This window comes from Cinclus cinclus, chromosome 4, assembly GCF_963662255.1.
Source record: "Cinclus cinclus chromosome 4, bCinCin1.1, whole genome shotgun sequence".
Lineage (NCBI taxonomy): Eukaryota > Metazoa > Chordata > Aves > Passeriformes > Cinclidae > Cinclus > Cinclus cinclus.
Window position 1 is genome coordinate 7,569,027 of NC_085049.1, and position 16,953 is coordinate 7,585,979.

The 16,953-nt window shown below is 41.8% G+C and overlaps 1 protein-coding gene across 3 annotated transcripts in view; it reads right to left on the minus strand.

Moving 5' to 3' along the window:
• ABCD2 (ATP binding cassette subfamily D member 2) overlaps positions 1-2,820 on the minus strand; it is a 39,225-nt gene extending 36,405 nt beyond the window's left edge. For 2 of the 3 annotated variants that reach the window (XM_062491598.1, XM_062491596.1), the window contains exons 1-2: positions 1,897-2,820; positions 370-550 (exon numbers count right to left, since the gene is read on the minus strand). In XM_062491598.1, coding sequence (XP_062347582.1) covers positions 370-550; positions 1,897-2,820 — 1,105 coding nt within the window. The remainder of the gene's footprint in view (positions 1-369; positions 551-1,896) is intronic. The other variant, XM_062491599.1, reaches the window with a different exon arrangement.
• Positions 2,821-16,953: the final 14,133 nt, after the last annotated feature.

Below are 16,953 nucleotides of genomic sequence, written 5' to 3' on the forward strand. Positions count from 1 at the left end.
GTAATTACACTATGGTTTATGGAAGGAGAAGATAAGCACTCTAGGAAAGTTCATAGTATCATTTTGCAAAAGGAAATACTGTAAAATCAGCCTGCCAGTGACTAGTGAAAAAGGAGACTGCAATGATCATTACAATCCCGTGTGATACAAGGATCCTCTAAGTCCTGACTTCATACTATTTATCACACACTCCAAGCTGGATCATTTGCTCAGATGACTTGCTATGCTTTCAAGCTATAGAGAAGACTCAGATGTTGTAAGAAAGTCTGTGAAAAATAAACCAATGTGAACAGCACTCAAGGGAACTACAGTCTTTTGAAGACATAACTTTAAAGAAGCATTTAGAAATTAGGTAAAAGATGGTATTACCTCCATCTGCAAATCCTGTTGCAGTGATGATGGGCACAGCAACCATGATCATACCACAGCTACTCCAGACATACTTCATCAGGAACTGCTCTATCATGATGTACCATAAACGTTTGGACAAAATGAGATTCATCTGATCTGTCAAATCCTTGTAGCTTTTTTGCAGTTGTTTCAATTCTACCTACGGTTAAAACAAATAAATAAAAATCATGTATACAATGAAATAAAGATGCACACGTAGTACAAGGTATGTTCACATGAGTACATGAAATAATCAGGCACCCAGAGTAGTCACTTCTGAATCACATCTGCCATGTGGTACTTCATGCTCACTGTGCTGCAGTCTCACAGCAAAAGTGCACAGCTTTATGAAATCAGTGGACCTAGTTCTTATTTACACCACTGACCCTTGACAGAACAGTGGCAGGTTTTCAAGTCTTTTGAGGTCTCTAATACATACAAGAACAACATAGCAGTAACAACAGTTGATTCTAACAATCAAAGTAAGATCGATTTCACATCCTTTTAATAAAGCTGCAGCTGTAGAGTTTCACAGCAACTGAAAATTATATTGGAAGGCATTCGGGGATCAATTATCTTCAGTGACTTAAAGTTGCAGAGTTGATTCCTGAAATGCTGCTTATTTTTGCAAGCAGTCTGGGGAAAGAGAAAATTATCCCAGGAGGTTAAACAAGTCAAAGACAGTTGCAAGTCAATACAGTATGTATTCAGTTCAAGCCTATATATGTGGGAATAGAGGAAATGTTTAATCTAGCTGCACTTAAAACATTTTTACAGGCACCTTTTGAGAACGATTGTCTCTACAAAAATAAACCAATAACGTTATATAATCATTGCTTGAACTGAAAGAGTAATACTTCAGGCTGGTTTCTAGCTTTCATTTTCAACCTTGCATGAAACAACTTTTCTCCCAATTGTGTTTGAAAGGTGTTACAGTCAAAATTCACTTCTAACAAAAATATGAAGAGTCTCTTAATAAGGTGGCTTTAAAACAAGCTACTAGTTTATGTAACTGTGATTGCAGAAGTACTGTACTTATGCTATTTTAAGACTGGTGACTACATCTTCGCTTGGCTATGTGAAAGAGTGTCAAAGGTTCTAGTGCGGTCTGAGCCATCACAGAGTTTCCCCCTAGACTTTCTGGTGTGCCGTGGTTGCTATTTCTGTGGAATTAAATATGGTGGTTCATACACATGGTTGGAAAAAAAGAAGTCTGGAAAAGTTACTCAGAATGGACTGGGTGGGGAAAAACAGTAATGTAGATTAGTTTTCTAGATAAGCAAAAGATCCACCTGCAAAACCAGAACATTGCCAAAGTTCAAGGGAACTGTGATCTGCTTCCCCCAGACACGGCTTGTGAGACAGCATTTCCTGAGAAATGGGAAGCGTCAAGCTGTAAACAAGTTTAAATGTCACAGGGACCCAAGTGCTCAAGAAGGGCATCGGGGGGGAAGCATGGGTCCACCCCGGCAGCACAGGAGTGACCCCAATTTCTCTCCTCCTTACCTTGTGCCCTCGGTAAAAGGCAATCTCTTCCACATTGGCAATGATGCGTGAATGTATGAAGCGCAGATAGCCCTTCTTGTGAGCCTCCTCAGCCACCAGTTTGCCAAACTTGGGCGAGCAGGCTTTGAGCACACGGGCTGTGGCATAGACGACGAGACCAGCCAGGAGTGTGGGCCCGATGGGGTTGGCCCCCCGGGACCGTGCTGTGCGGATGAGGGTGTAGGAGGTGAGCACAACATCCAGGATGGGCTTGGTGAGATTGGAGTAGAGATGAGCCACGGACTGCGAGAACATCATGATGTCCTCGGTGAGGGACTGGTCGGGGTTGGCCAGCCGCCCGTCCATGCTGATCACTTTGTAGTAAGTTTGGTTGGCAAAGTAGGTCTCATAGGCGTGATCCACCAGGCGCGTGCGGAAGGCGAGGGCCAGCTTGCACTCCAGGTACCGTATGGTGCTGTTCACGAAAGTGGCTGGGATCGCAATCATCAGCCACTTGATCAACTTGAAGACAAAGCTCCTGGGCTGTTTCTCCACAATGCTCTTCACAATTTTTCCATCGAGGGCGGCCACATAGATTGAGAGGAAGGTCCTGGATACCAGAGCAAACGAGTGGAGGCACAGCAAGCCCAGTTCGGCACTCACCAGCTTCGGGAAGAACAGTTTGCGGAGTTCCAGCAGCTGCTTGAAGAATTCCGCGTCCACGGCCGGGGAGGCTCTGCCCCGGCTGCCGGTGCCGTGCGGGACCGCCCGGCCCCGCTCACCCGGCGCGCCGCCTCTGCCGCTCGCCCGCTTCACGCGCCCGCGGATGACGGGGTAGAGGATTCTGAGCCCGTACGCCGCGGCCAGCAGGCACGCAGCTCTCTTCGCGGCGCCCGCCCTGCTCCACTGCACCCGCCGGGCTGCCGCATGCAGCATGTGGGCCATCCTGCCCGCCGGGGCACCGCTACGAGCCGCTCCTAGCGCGGCTGGCTCATGCCCGCTGGGAAGGCCGGTCTCGCCGGGTCTTCATCGGGGCGCTGGGCCCGGCCCGCCCTGCCGTGACAGATGCCGAGTGAGCGCTGTCTCCCAGGGGTGATGGTGCCTTCAAAGCGCGGCGCGTTGCACAACGCAGCCCCGCGCGGCGCAGCCCGTCCCGCCGACCACCATTGGCTGCGCCGCGCGGGGCGGCACCGGCAGCGGCAGCGGTACCGGCAGCGGCAGCGGCCCGGCCGCTCGGCACCGCCGCCCCGGCCACAACCGCTATAGCTCGGGGCGCGGCCGCAGCAGCAGCAGCAGCAGCACCGGCCGCCCGGCGCTCGGCTCCGGGCTCGCGGCGGGTCCCCCGGCGCTCGGCTCCGGCCGCACCGTGGATTGCCAGGCGTTCGGCGGGTCCGCGGAGCCCGGCCCTGCAGCGGCCCGGCTCGCCCCAGGCTGCGGCCGGTCCTTTCCTTCCGCCTGCCCTGCGGAGCGGGCTCCGCCTCCGGCCCCGGCCTCGCCAGCGGCGCGGGGGGAGCGGGACGAGGAGCGGCAGTGCCGGAGAGAGCTCGGCAGCCCCGGCGGGACGGGCAGCGCGTCACCCCCGGCAGTGCCCGAGCCTCCCCGGGGCGGGCGGGCTGTAAGGCCGGCACAGGGGCCCGGTGCGGGAGCGGCGCGGCGGAGGGCGGCGCAGCCGGGCCGGTGGCCTCGGATAGCCCCGGGTCGGAAATCGGCCGGGCGGCCGCGGGAGGGAGCCGAGCCGCTCGGCGTCTCCAGGGCAGCGCCTGCACGCTGCTCGCAATTTATTTCCTGTCTTCTCGCCGAAAGGAAGCCGGCATTGTGCACTGGCAGCGTTAGTGGCCCAAAATAACCCCGACCGAGTCGCACGGCTCCTGCAGTAGAACCCGGCCAATTTCACACAAAGGAATCTACAGTAAAGGCAGCAGCCTTGCTGCTTTATTTTTTTGTTTTCTCAATTGCTTATTTCTACAGCTTCGCTTGTTTGGAAAAGGTACTGAAATTCCAGGGGGAGAATCAGAGTACTTGTGTACTCTGGTCCTTTTAAATATAGTGCTAAGGTAACTGTGTAAGACAGTATATGATGAAGTATATACTTTAGAATGTGTATATAAAAGTATGTTTTTAAAACGTGATACTAGGCATTTATGGCAGTGGTGAGGAGCCCGGTTTTTCCCTAAAAATGGAAAGTGAGGCCACCTGCCTCACAATAACTCGGCAAATGTTGTGTTAAATAAGTCGTATTACTGTAATAAAACAACCCCCCATTGAATAGAGTGCAGTGATGATGTTTAGATAGCAACACAAGCTTCAGGATGAAGGAATGATATAATTCATTTGCGAGCAAGTGAGGTTTGCTTTTAAAAATCAGACACCATTTACCAAAACATCCAGGTGCTTTCTAAAAAGTCCAGTAAGCCAAGACCAGCAGGACAAGAAGGAAGCAAGGAAGATCTATTGCTCATTTTTTTCCTAGGATGTTGCAAAAATTCAGCCCACAGTGATCTGGACAGTTAGGTAGAGAGGATATGGGGTGGTCTTTAAATGTACTATATTCTTGCCAGCGAGCACAGGCCAGAGATCTGGACAGAGGCCCTTCTAGCTTTCTTTTTTCCTAAATGCACAACTCAAGATAAAGCTTGGAAAATGTCAAAATCTGACCTAGTGCAATACAGAAGACATTAAGCTAGAAGGCAAGCCTGATTTCACTGCAGATTACTTTGTCAGTAAAATAGTTTTTCAGTGCACAAAGATACAAGATACACTGGGTAAGAATTGCTTTGCTTACGGCTTGTTATTTTTTTAATCATGCTCTCCACTGGTTACTTCCCTTATTGGCTTGTGTGTAGCACAGCATACTCTTAGGTTTGGCCAAACCACAGCTATTTGCAATATTCCATTACTCTAACATTTTCTTGCCAAAGGGAAAGTTCACAGATCTCTTTGGGATCTGTGTATCTGCTGACCTTTCACTTCACAGGATTCTGGATGACCTAAACTTCTGGTGATTTGGTGGTTAGTGTAGATGTACACCCCACAGTCAGATCTGTGGGAACATTTAAGTGAAGCAAATCTAACCACAGTCTTTCAGTCAATAAAAGGAATGTACTTCCTTCTTTTGAAAGGATGAAGAAAAGACTGAACTGTTGTTTTAAATACCCCCTTTCTTCTGTTCTTGTGGTCTCAAGAGTTTTGCTCTGCCACAATCCTGCTCAGTAATCCATGCACAAACTCCTCTTTGTGGAGCATGGCCTTAGGTGTTAGATTTCTTTTTTTTTTTTTTTGCTGCTGAAGGCAGGAATTTTACTACATTTAGTCATAATAACACTTCTCAATATTACTGGAAAAATAACTGCCACAACTGCAGTAACATTGGCGCAGTGTTCAGTGCTTTGTTGCCTCCACATTTTTTACTGATTTTATAATAAAATTCTGGAGATATGTGTAATCAAATAAGTTTGAGTAGCTGAAGCTGTGGAATTGGAGGGTTGTTGATACCAGATCCAGACTATTTGGGGGTTTATCCTTTCTTAAGGAGAAACTAGTATTTTAGTGTCAAGTGATTGATTTTTAATCATATGGTTAGTTTTTCATTGAATGCATTAAAATAACTTGTGTGCATTTTTAAAATATAGGAACCAATAACTGAGGATGAAGAATATATGGCAGCAATGAGTGTCAGGATGACTAAAGTCCAAAACTGTATATGCAGGAACTAGAGTATAATCTTGACAGCTGATGCCTCTTTTTCATCTTCTGTTTTGTGCCCACTGTCTCCCACACCACAACTTTATCCTTGCACAACTTTGTGGTTGTGATGAAGGTAGTGGAATTTGAACATGTAGGATATTACACAAGAGATAATCATAATCAATCATTACTCAATGATAATTTTTTCTACCATTTGATTTAGTGTTTGAAAAAATAATGTGCAATTTTTTAAGCAAAAGACCATTTATCTGATGCCTTGTATGATCCTAACAAAGGGTCCAATAGCTGTAACATCAGTCTGCAGTAAAATGAAATTTCTTTGCTGCTTATGGAGTTATCCATTGTGCCATAAAGACATAAAAATAAAAGTACTGAAAAATAGATATAAATTCTGGGTTTTGAATAATGGCTATTTAGGACCTTTAAGATTTAGATGCATGTAGGTCATGCATGCAGTACATAGTGGTTTCCATGTGGATGAGTATATGTGAAAAATGTAACATCAATCCACACAGTGCTTGTTTTCAATTACTAATGCTAAACTGTAAATAATGTCTAAAATATGATGTACTGTAATATGGTAAGCTAGGAACATCTGGGTTTTTTCATTAATTTTGGGCTGTATGTTTGCATCATGGTATGGGAATAGTAGGATTTCCTCTGAGTCAGATTCAACGGAGTATGAACATAGAAGCCATTATTCAAGTAAATACCTTTCTCTGAAGTACTTCCAAACTTTCTATTTACTTTAATGTCATCACTTACATAAGTACAGAAATACACCCACAGAATTAGTTTGCAACATCAAGGCATGCCAGTCACAAATTTGATGTTTTTATCAGAAGAGGGCAATAAGACACCCTGACCTTTGATTTCAAACTTGTGTCAGCAGAAATAATCTGTTTGTTTAGAGAAGCTATTGGCTATATTCATATATCTCAGCAGAATATTCAGACACTGTAAATCCTTTTAGGATCTGGAGATCTAAGACAAGCAGGAGCTTCAGTTTTAATGGCACGGATGTGGAAGCTTGTTGGAGAAGTGTCAGTGTGAGACTGGCCTGATCCTACCAAGCAGTTGATTCCAACTCTCTTGGTTCTAATGAGACTGTAGGGGTACCCAGACTAGGCAGAACTATGTTATCACAGGAGAAAAGAGGGGAAGCAGGAAGATCCTATTCTGTTGCTTGGCTGCTGAATGTAAGCATCACAGGGATGGTGTAAATGGTGTGCATTCCTGCACCAGAAGTCCTTTTTCACTTATTCTATCTTTAGGAAGATGCACACTTGCCACTGTAAATTTGAAGCCTGCATGACTTGTAGGTTCTAATAATTTATTCGTAAGGGATTTGAGTAATCTCTCTGACAAGACAGTCAGTAACAGACCGAGCACTAACAGTTCTGACTTCTGAGAACAGTGGTATTCTAGAGAGAATACAGCTCTAGAAAGAAGTATCAACAAGTTGTTTTCCCTTTACAAAGGGAGAGGGAGAGGCAAAGGCAAGGGTAAAGGTCAATGTCAGCTGCTCCAGGCATGGTAAATTGTCAAGTGATATTCTCAGACAAGGATTTCACTTTTAATATTTAGGCTTTAGTACCTAAACTTTTAATATCTAGATTCCTCTTTCTTGTTAAACTTATTCCATACAGATAATTCAGCTGAACCAGGATGTGTTTCTTTTATGCCTTCAGAAGTCTCAAATACATTATGTATGTTTTTCAGGTTTTGCTTTAAATCTGTAAAGGTTTCTATTATCAGGTCATCTGAAGAAAATTCTAATGCTACCTTATTAAACCTTCTCTCAAGTGCATTGTAAACTCCTGAAACAAGCTGCATGCCAAGTGCAAGGGTACAGGTAGAAGTGGTGAAATCATGTAGCTGGTGCCAGTTAACAATGGTTATACTGGCACTGCCCACCGCAGAGTCAGTGTTCTACTCTGTAAAAGTGAAGGCGGGAATAAATCTAGAAAAACATCTCTTTTACTCCTGCCCCCCCCAACATGGGAATTACTGCCATCCTTTTGTCATGCCTCAAGAATTTATTTGGGGGTTTGCAGCTGGTGTGACAACAAAAAGATCATCTACTGCAGTTTACTTATTAACTCTTATTTGGGAGACTTCTAAATATTAAAAATAATCTAATAGGCCAGTGCTTTATCAGGCACAGTGTTCTGTCTCTAACAATAGCTCTAAGCAGACACCCAAGAGAGAAAAATATTGCAATTTAATGTGATGCCGCAGCTTCATACTCTCCCAACGCCTGGCCATTTTAAGCTGTGAAAATTTTGTGAGGCTGGGAAGTTTTTCTTTTCAACATTCCTTACAATTACTTTTACAAATACTCAATCTCTCTTGAAATCCTGTAAACTCTTACGTAAATAGAAACATCTGACAAGTCATTCCTCAGATTTACCATTTCTTATGTGAAGAAACACTCTTTTCTGCTTAATTTGACCCTGGCTTCCACAAGCTCCACTTTATGTCCATCACTGCCTGTTCTGGAAGAGACATTCAACAGCAGAGCTCACTCGCTCACTCTCTTCCCCTCTCCCCTCACCCCACAACTTTCCCATAGCACTTAGGACTTTGTCAGCCTCTATTCCATATCAGTTCCCACCCCAGTGCATGAGTGCATGAAAACAAGAACTAAATAGTCTCTTCCCTCCCTTTTTCATTTTATTCAGTGGCAGGACTTTCCCTATTATTTCACAGCTTCTTTATTTTCTTAAAACCTTTAGTTACAGATATTGTCAACACCCTTTATTACATCCATCAAGACAGCAGCATTCACTCTTTTCTACCTGTGTTCTACAGCAACTTCTATCTGTAGAAGCTCCACTGGCTTTTCACATGCTATATATTTATATACTTATATATATATATATATTTATACTTACATACTACTATGTAATTCCTGCTATTTTTTGTGCAGAAATGAGCTTTCTGGATAGCCACAAAATTCTTACTTTTTAAATTGTGTCATATTTGCTACCCTGTAGTCTCCAAGATTATTCCAAATTCAAGTGGTCCTTTCCATAGTGCTGCATTATAGAACTCTTCATTCAATACCTTTTAGTCCTAGTGCTTCGCTAGTCTTCATTTTGCCTTGGTAAGATCATTTTGACCTCGTCTGCTGTTATTTTCACTTTGGATAGATCCTCACTGAGTTCCCCAGGAAGGATTCCTGCATAAAGTTCTCCCCAGTTTCCTCATCAATTAATACTAATGCAAAAAGACTAAATTTTCTTTTCTGTAACATCTGTGTCTCTTCTGAGTGCCCGTGTTGTTCCTTAGCCATCAGTTGTCTCTTTAGACTTTCTAGCAAGTTTTAGCCCCTAGCTGATGTGAAGAAAAATTATTTAGTAGTTTAGTTACTTTGCCTAGTTGTTTCCCAGTTTTTTCTGGCCTGTTGTGATTGTATTTTTCTCTAAGCTTGTGTACCCCTCTGCTACCTTCTTTTTGCTGTGGTTCAGACTGTCTCTTTACTTCAAGTCTGGTATTCTTCAGCTTTTTCCTAACTCCTTGTAAGGATTTAATTCTCTTAGCTCCCTCTCCTGATTTGCTTTTGACACTGTTTCTAGCTGGAGTTTGGCACATCTATAGAGGATTCTTTTGTTTTTGTTAATCTTTATAGAAGGACTGTTTTATAAAGTGAGGTATCAGCATAAGACTCTGTAACAGATCTTGTGCACCGTTCTCCATCAAGCCAAGGACAGCGCTTTGTCTTGAGAGTTCATTCTGTAAAAAATTATTCCATCTAAATAATGCCACCTAAGAATGGCATCTGCTTCATATAGCAATATGCCAACCTACTGTTGTCAGTGGTACTGTCCTGGCTGGTGGTTTGTCATGTGGATCCAATCCCCTGTTCTTCCCAGCTGGGCCGGGTAGATTTCAACCCAGGTAGATTAGGTGCTTCTCTCTGAGCTGGCCAGTTTGCTGTGTTTGGAAACTATTTAGCCTCTCTACACTGTTCTATCTCCCCACCCTTTAAAGGTGAACAGGGGAAGGACTTTTCAATTAATTGAAAGAGATCTGTCTTTCAAGAGGAAATACTTTTAAAAGGGGAAATTTTGTTTTTAAATCAGGCTTTGTCTTCTGTTTTGAACTTCCTCAGACTCTGTCAAGATTTTGCAGTATCATAGCCGTCTTTTAAAAGGTACTCTTTAGGGCAAAACCATCCAGCAGGTTACTATAAAACACCACAAGGTCAGTGTTGCTTTATTTCTCTATAAGCTGATCTCTCAAGGAAGGGATTGGCAATCAAATATTTACTGGAAGAAGGCCATGCAGCTCTGTAAACAGAGTTTAGACACTGCATTTGCCAAAGAGCTTCCACTTGGAACAGAGTCAGGCTTTTATTAGTCATGCATTCCTAGCATTAGATAATTAGGTCATTATTTAGGGATCTAAATAAGTGCATCCTGATATTTAAAAGTGCCAGAAATTCTCACCCTGGATAGAGATGGGAAAGCATTTTAGTTTCCCTGCACCTTTTATGCAGTTTTCTACAGTTGGATTTAGTTACCTTATGCTAGATATCAAGATCAAACAAAAAAATCAAAGTATGTTAAATTCACATTAAAAAAAATCAGTAACGTAAAATATTTAAACCTAACTGTGAGATTCACCAGTTTGGGTTTGATTTGGTTTTTTTACTTAACATTCATCTCTTTAGTAATTCCTTCTTTTATAATGAGCACTAGAGTAGGACACTTGCTGGAAAGGGGAAGATTAATTAAGAAACATGGGAACTATTTGCAGTTAGTTCTAAGAAATTTCTTGGAAACGCATCTTCTCTGTTTCTCTCGCTGTCTCTGGTGAGAATGATGTTACATAAGCAGTGCCTGTTCACTCAAGGGAGCATGTTTAGGGAAGGAAGCATCTCCAAACCTTCAGGGTACAGTAATGCTGCAGACAGAGTTGGCACACACACTGAATTCACGATTTCATTGTCTAAATTAGCTGCTTCCTCTCTGAGTGTGTTGGGACATAGAGTAGGGGTCTGACTTAAGTGCTCAAGTCACCCATCAGATCTCCCTCTCTCTTATTTGATTATATAGGAGTTCTGTAAGAACGTACTGAAAGTTGGGTGCCAAAAGTTTCACAGTCAACATTTCAACACCAGCTTTCCTGTAGAAATACTTTCTTTGACTGCTTTGGGCTGCTTTGAGATGTCTCATATCTAGAGCTGATCTGATAAGCATGTCAGAAAGGAAAATTCAGGTGCTGAATGTTGGAAAGCTGTTCTGAAGAACATCCTGTATAATAGTATCTTAACAAAGGAACATGAGATAGTTAATCTGAAGAATGGCTGTTAGGAAAAAGGGAACTCTTTAAACTTCAGTCTCTGACAAATAGAGGAAGCCTTTGTTCTGTACTTACTTCACTTCCCAGAGAATCAACTAGGCTCCATGAAACTCATGACCTTTTAAAAATTAATAATCATGTCATACAACTCTTGAAAATTATGCCATCATTCAGAAATTCAAATAAATTATTTCAAACTTTTAAAATGTTTACAGTCAAGGCAAAATATGCAAACACTGGAAATATAATCATATTCGTCTCAGGTCTTATTTCATTTTTTACTTTGCCCTCCTTGAAAAATACCTGATTTTTTTTTTTATTTTATGACTGTTTCAAAGGTCATCATCTTTATTTGCCAGAAATAATTTGAGGAGAAGATTTACTATGTTGAAAAATAATTAATTGAAGCTGCCATGTCACTTTTTCTGGATTCTACAAATAACTGCTAACTACCAGATAAAATAAGGCAAACAGAAAGAAAATCACACTTTTTTTCCTTTAAATCTAGACAATACTGTGAAAAAGTAAGATTAAGGGTGATATAGAAAATATCATATATGAAAAACATGTAAAAGGCATTTGATTATGTTATACATTAAACTACATCTTAGTATTAGCAAGTTCAACATTTACACAAGATGGACTTGAAAATAAAAAATAATATTTGAAGTGATGAAATTAAATAAATTTTCAGTCTGTATCTGTCTTATTAGCTGTAGAGACACATAGACTTAAAATACTGATATAATTTATGATTAAGATTTTTAATTTAAGATTAAGTGTTGTTGCAAGAAACAATTATGCATACTTATCAGATTCTATAAAAATCCTAGCCAAATTAGAAGTATTAGAAAGAAAGACATCTTGGCTAATTTTTAATTTTAGACTCCTAATATATACTCTGACCACTTTTCACATCGTCATACTAATACTAATCAAACTTTAGTACCCTAAGAAATGTTAGGATAAAGATAACTCAGGAAAAGAAACACCACAGGAAAAGGATTTTGATGATTGTTTTGTAAATGGGTGCTTTCACTTGCTGAGATGATGGAGGATGGGAGCGAGTGGAGCTGTGCTGCTGCCAGGATTCCCAGAGTGGCTCTGCATCGCTCCTCGAGGGTTAGTCACATTTATACACTACAGCTCATCGGGCAGGACCAAGAGCAGCAACATCTACCACTAGAAAATGCTCATTGCTTCCCCTAAAATACCTGAGGAAGAGCAGCATGGAAGGAAAGTGCTCTCTTGTCCTAAAAAATCACAGTGATGGGAGCAGAGACAAGCTGGACCTGAAAGTCGAATCAATTCACTTGGGACAGCAAGACACTCATGACTCCCTTGGGAAAGGACGATGGCTTTGGCAGCAGCCTGTATGGAAGCACCAGGGGTGGAAGAAGGGCGGCAGCAAGCAAAGCATCGCCTCTTCCCCATCAGCTGCCTCGCTTGGCTTTCTGCATCCTTCCCCTTTGTCTGTCAATCCCTGTACAGCCCTTCCTTTCCTTCTTCTCTGGGGGCACGGAGAGCAGCTGCCGTGCTGCTCCCAGGCAGGAGGAGGCCCTGCAGAGGGGCCCTGCTGGGAGGATGCAGTCCATCCCTGGGGCAGCCATCGCCTCCACACGCACTGCCAGCAGCGCACAGCGCAGCCCTGCCCTCCCTGCCTGCCTCCTCAGCAGCAGAAAATGAACTGGGTCGGTGGCAGTCGGTGAGTGAAACTCTTCAAAGCTGACTTCACGGCTCCGTGCAGTGTCAGTGTCCCTCACGGGCTGGGTGCCACCCTGATGTCCCCCTCACAAACCGGGCACTGCCGCAATGCGCGTGGCAGCCATGGTGTTTCTCCATAACCGAGCACAGCCGTGGGGTGTGTTTCAGGCCTCACTTCCCCTCACAAACTGGGCATAGCGTGGTGTTTGTGACCAAGCGAGCGTCTCTCTGCACACAGCAATAGTGCCACAGTGTGTGTATGTGTGTGTGTGTGTGTGTATGTGTGTGTGTATGTGTGTGTGTGTGTATGTGTGTGTATGTATGTGTGTATGTATGTGTGTATGTGTGTGTGTATGTATGTGTGTATGTATGTGTGTATGTGTGTGTGTATGTATGTGTGTATGTATGTGTGTATGTATGTGTGTATGTGTGTGTGTATGTATGTATGTGTGTATGTGTGTGTGTATGTGTGTGTGTGTATGTGTTTGTGTTTCAGGCCTGGTGTGCCCTCACGGACCGGCAGGCCGTGGTGTGTGACAGTCCCCTCCTGAGCCATGCTGTGACAAGGTGCAGGCCCTCTGTGGTCTCAGTGCCTCTCCACAGACAGTGCCTGCACGAGGCCTTTCTCACACCCTCACAAAAAACAGTGGTAATTTGGGGAAAAGGATGTACAGGTATTGAGATTCACTGAAATAGTAGAACATCACAAACTGAGTTGTAATGACAAAGTTTAAAAAAAATAAATATATAGTGTTCTGTTTGTTTGTGTGCTGTGCTCTCTGCCAATCTACTAGAAATGCAAATCCCACAGATTTTGTCAGCCATTGGGAAGCAGCATTACTGAACACAGCTTTGTAACCACCCAGACTCTACACAGAATCAAACTAAAAGAACACCCAACCCATCTGTAAGTCTTCCCAGCAAATTGGGTTTTCTGAATGTTGCCTCCGTGAAACAGGAGGAAGGGAGAATTTCAGTTGGAAAAAAGCCCAAAACACCAACCCAAACTTTGTCCTAAATTCCTGTCTGCCATACCCTCTGTAAGAAAACACAGCATGTAGGGGTATTGCATACATTTAACAAATACAAATCAACCTGCTGCTTGCTGATGCTGGTAGTATCTGCCAGGGTTCCTTGAGTGAATCTGGGGTTTACATTTTAGGTGGCAGAAAAACTACACATCACTGGGGTTCCTCCCCACTGCAAGGGTGAATGTTGTACACAAATGTTTGGAAAGTTTGCTCAAACTTTAAGCAAAAGGTAATTCCAAGGGAAAACTGCGTACTTCCAACCCTCACAAAAACTCATGATCTTAATGACCTAAGGACTGCAAACATGCTCACTTTGCTCATGGAACAGTGACCCCAACTTCCAATTTTATGCACCAAGTTCTACAGGCATTTCACATAAGACTATGGTTGACAGGTGAGATGAATAGTTGAAGGTATAACTGTGTCCTATATTGCACAAAGAACAGCAACTTGTACTGTCAATCTATTTTGCTTTCCTGTTTTACAAAAGGTCCCCAATATTCTGGAAAGTCCTGAAAGGTAAAAGCTCAAATAATGCTCCTTTGGTTTGTTTGCTAGTATAGTTTTGTAGCTATGTTGCAGCATGACAAAGAAAATTTGGACAAAATAATATATTGACAAAAATTTCTTAAGATTTAAGAAATTACAGATTGATGAAATGTGCATTACAAGTCAAATGACTAAAAGCTTTTTTATTTTTTCATGTTAAATGTGGTTGATAGCCTAATATCAAATGTGGTCCTATCCTTACTGGATTAAACTGGGATTTTAGTCAAAATTACTTCAACAGAGATATGTTGACTTTATCTACCTGAAGGTTTGATCCATTATAACATATAACATAACATAAAACATTAACATATTTGTGTCCTAAAACCTCAGAATCATTGGTAAGAAATTCAAGCTATGACTCAAGATTATACTTTTGCTATTAAATAATAATTATTTGCATTTTTCAGAAGCAGAATCATATTAAAACAAGAAAGGAGAAAACAAAAGGTAAACAGTTTGACCCATATTGGATTTTATATTGTTATATAAAAGCTTTAGTGGGTTCATTTAAGTAAAACTTTCAAAGCATTTGGAGTGAGGTTCAAAACAGTAGCTAAACAGTTATAAGGTTCCCCTGACTTTTAAGGGAAAAGTCTTGTTTTAGATCTACTAATCTGAATTACAACAAGAAGAGGAGGGAGACAGAGAAGGTCTGAATGAATGAATGAATGAATGAATGAATGAATGAATGAATGAATACCTGTGCCAAATTTTGTTTTTCCATTTTTTTTTTTATTACTTCTGTTACCATGTTGTGCTGGTATGTGGGGACACGAGGGATTGCTTGAAGCCTGGTGTGATAACCACGTGGTCAGCTGGCCTAACACACACATACACAGCCAATCTTCAGAGCCAGGTAAAAGGATGTTAGGCTCATTAAAGTCCTTTTTCTGGCATTTGCAAAAGAAGGACAGCTTATTTGTATTGTGAAATAAAGGAATCAAACTTATCCCTGGCATAGTACAGAGGAGATGAATCCCTCTGCAGTCAGTCCTGTGATAGCCCCCTGGAACCTTCTTTGAGATAAGAAAAACTACTTGCTTAGAATGACTCATGTTAGAAAAATGCAAGCTCTTCTTCTTATCTTTTTAGAATATTATTGGTTAGGTTTGAGTCTTTATAATTGGTTGTCCCAAACAAAGAAAGATAATGTAGTTGGCCAAAATGTGTTAACCCTGTTTTCCATTGGTTTACTTGTGATCCCCCCAAACCCTATAAAAGTACACGTGTGATCCCCCATCTTTGGTTTTGTGACCTGACCCCTTCACGGACAATAATAAAGCCTGTGGAAAACGTCTGAGCTGCTCTCCTGGTCTTTTTATGCTGGCTGGAAACTACAGGTTTGTGTGAGAAGCCATGAAGCTGAGTGCCTGAAAGGCCAGCACTCACAAACCTTGGAACTTTCCCCTGCCCGACGACAGCTGGGCAGGGGACACAAGAAAATGTTACAGCATAGCAGAAGACATTTCAATCACGAAAGAGAAAGCAAACAGCTAGAGAAAATGGCTGTAACCATAATTAGTGGAATCAGTTTCCTCCTCAGCAGCAGGCAAGAAAGAGGCAGTAGAGGGAAGCTCAACCACTGAAGCTGATATCCCCAATACCCAGAGCAGGTGCACAGGCAAATAGAGGAAAAACAGGCTGACTGTATAGAGATAATTACTCATGTTAAAACATTTACATATGGGAATGTGGGACCAATCAGCAGCTTGTCCTCATAGCTTTCCCAGTTTCCTGGAGGCCCTTGAGCTCTGTTTTCTCAGAGATTACTGGTCTAAGGCACATAATTTATATTACAACTATGTAACTTGCTTCAGTGGAGACGGAAAACAGGAAAAAACAGGACTGTTTTCAGTCATGTAGTATTAAATTACTAAACACAGTGATAATTTTCTAATTGCTATTATACAATTATTAGTAATTTAGTAATTTAGAGGTGATGGGGAAAAAGTATCTGGGGCACTGAAGGGAAGTAGCTACATTTTGGGGGAGTAGACTCTAAAGTAACATGAATTTTGAAGTGTTGATTTGTACAGAGAATGGTTTTACCTTACTGAAGATATTCTTCTTAACTGAAGAACAGATATTCTCCATAGATAATATCATCCTGGAAAGCTAAAGATAATAATAAATTATACTAAAAATTAGTTACCAACAAACATGTTAGATATATTAGTTACATGTAACCTGCAGTCATGAGAGGAATTACATTTTGGAAGAAAAGTCAATGCGCTTTTTTTTTTGTTTTGTTTTGGCATAGCTTTCAGTTTTCAGTAGCCTTCTTTTGTATAGAAAAAAAAAATCTTACTGGGCTTACTTATTCATCTGCTGTACTTATTGATTTTAGGATGGTTATTAATAGTCTGCAAAATGGAGGGGCTTCTTTCCTATATTATTGTCCTGATATATTCAAAGCGTCAGTCATCTTTGTTTATTTATTCCTTGTAACAAAAATTCTTTCTGAATTCCAATCTTTTTTTTTCCAGAAGACTCTTTTCTTTGTCAAGAGAGACTAATTTGGAGATAACAATAAACTCTTTGTGTCATTGTAGATGGCACATCTGGTGTATGCAATCTTGTTCATTTATTTGTTTATCTTATATGCCTCCTGAAAGCCCCCTTTAAATTTTTTTAAGACTTTGTCCTTGCCACATTTGGTACCTTTTCTTTTAGGAATTATTTGTAGTGGTTGTACATGAAGTTTGAGAAATGAGCATTTAAGGACTAAATTTTTGACATCAAAATAACAATTATTTACTTTGAATATCACCAAATT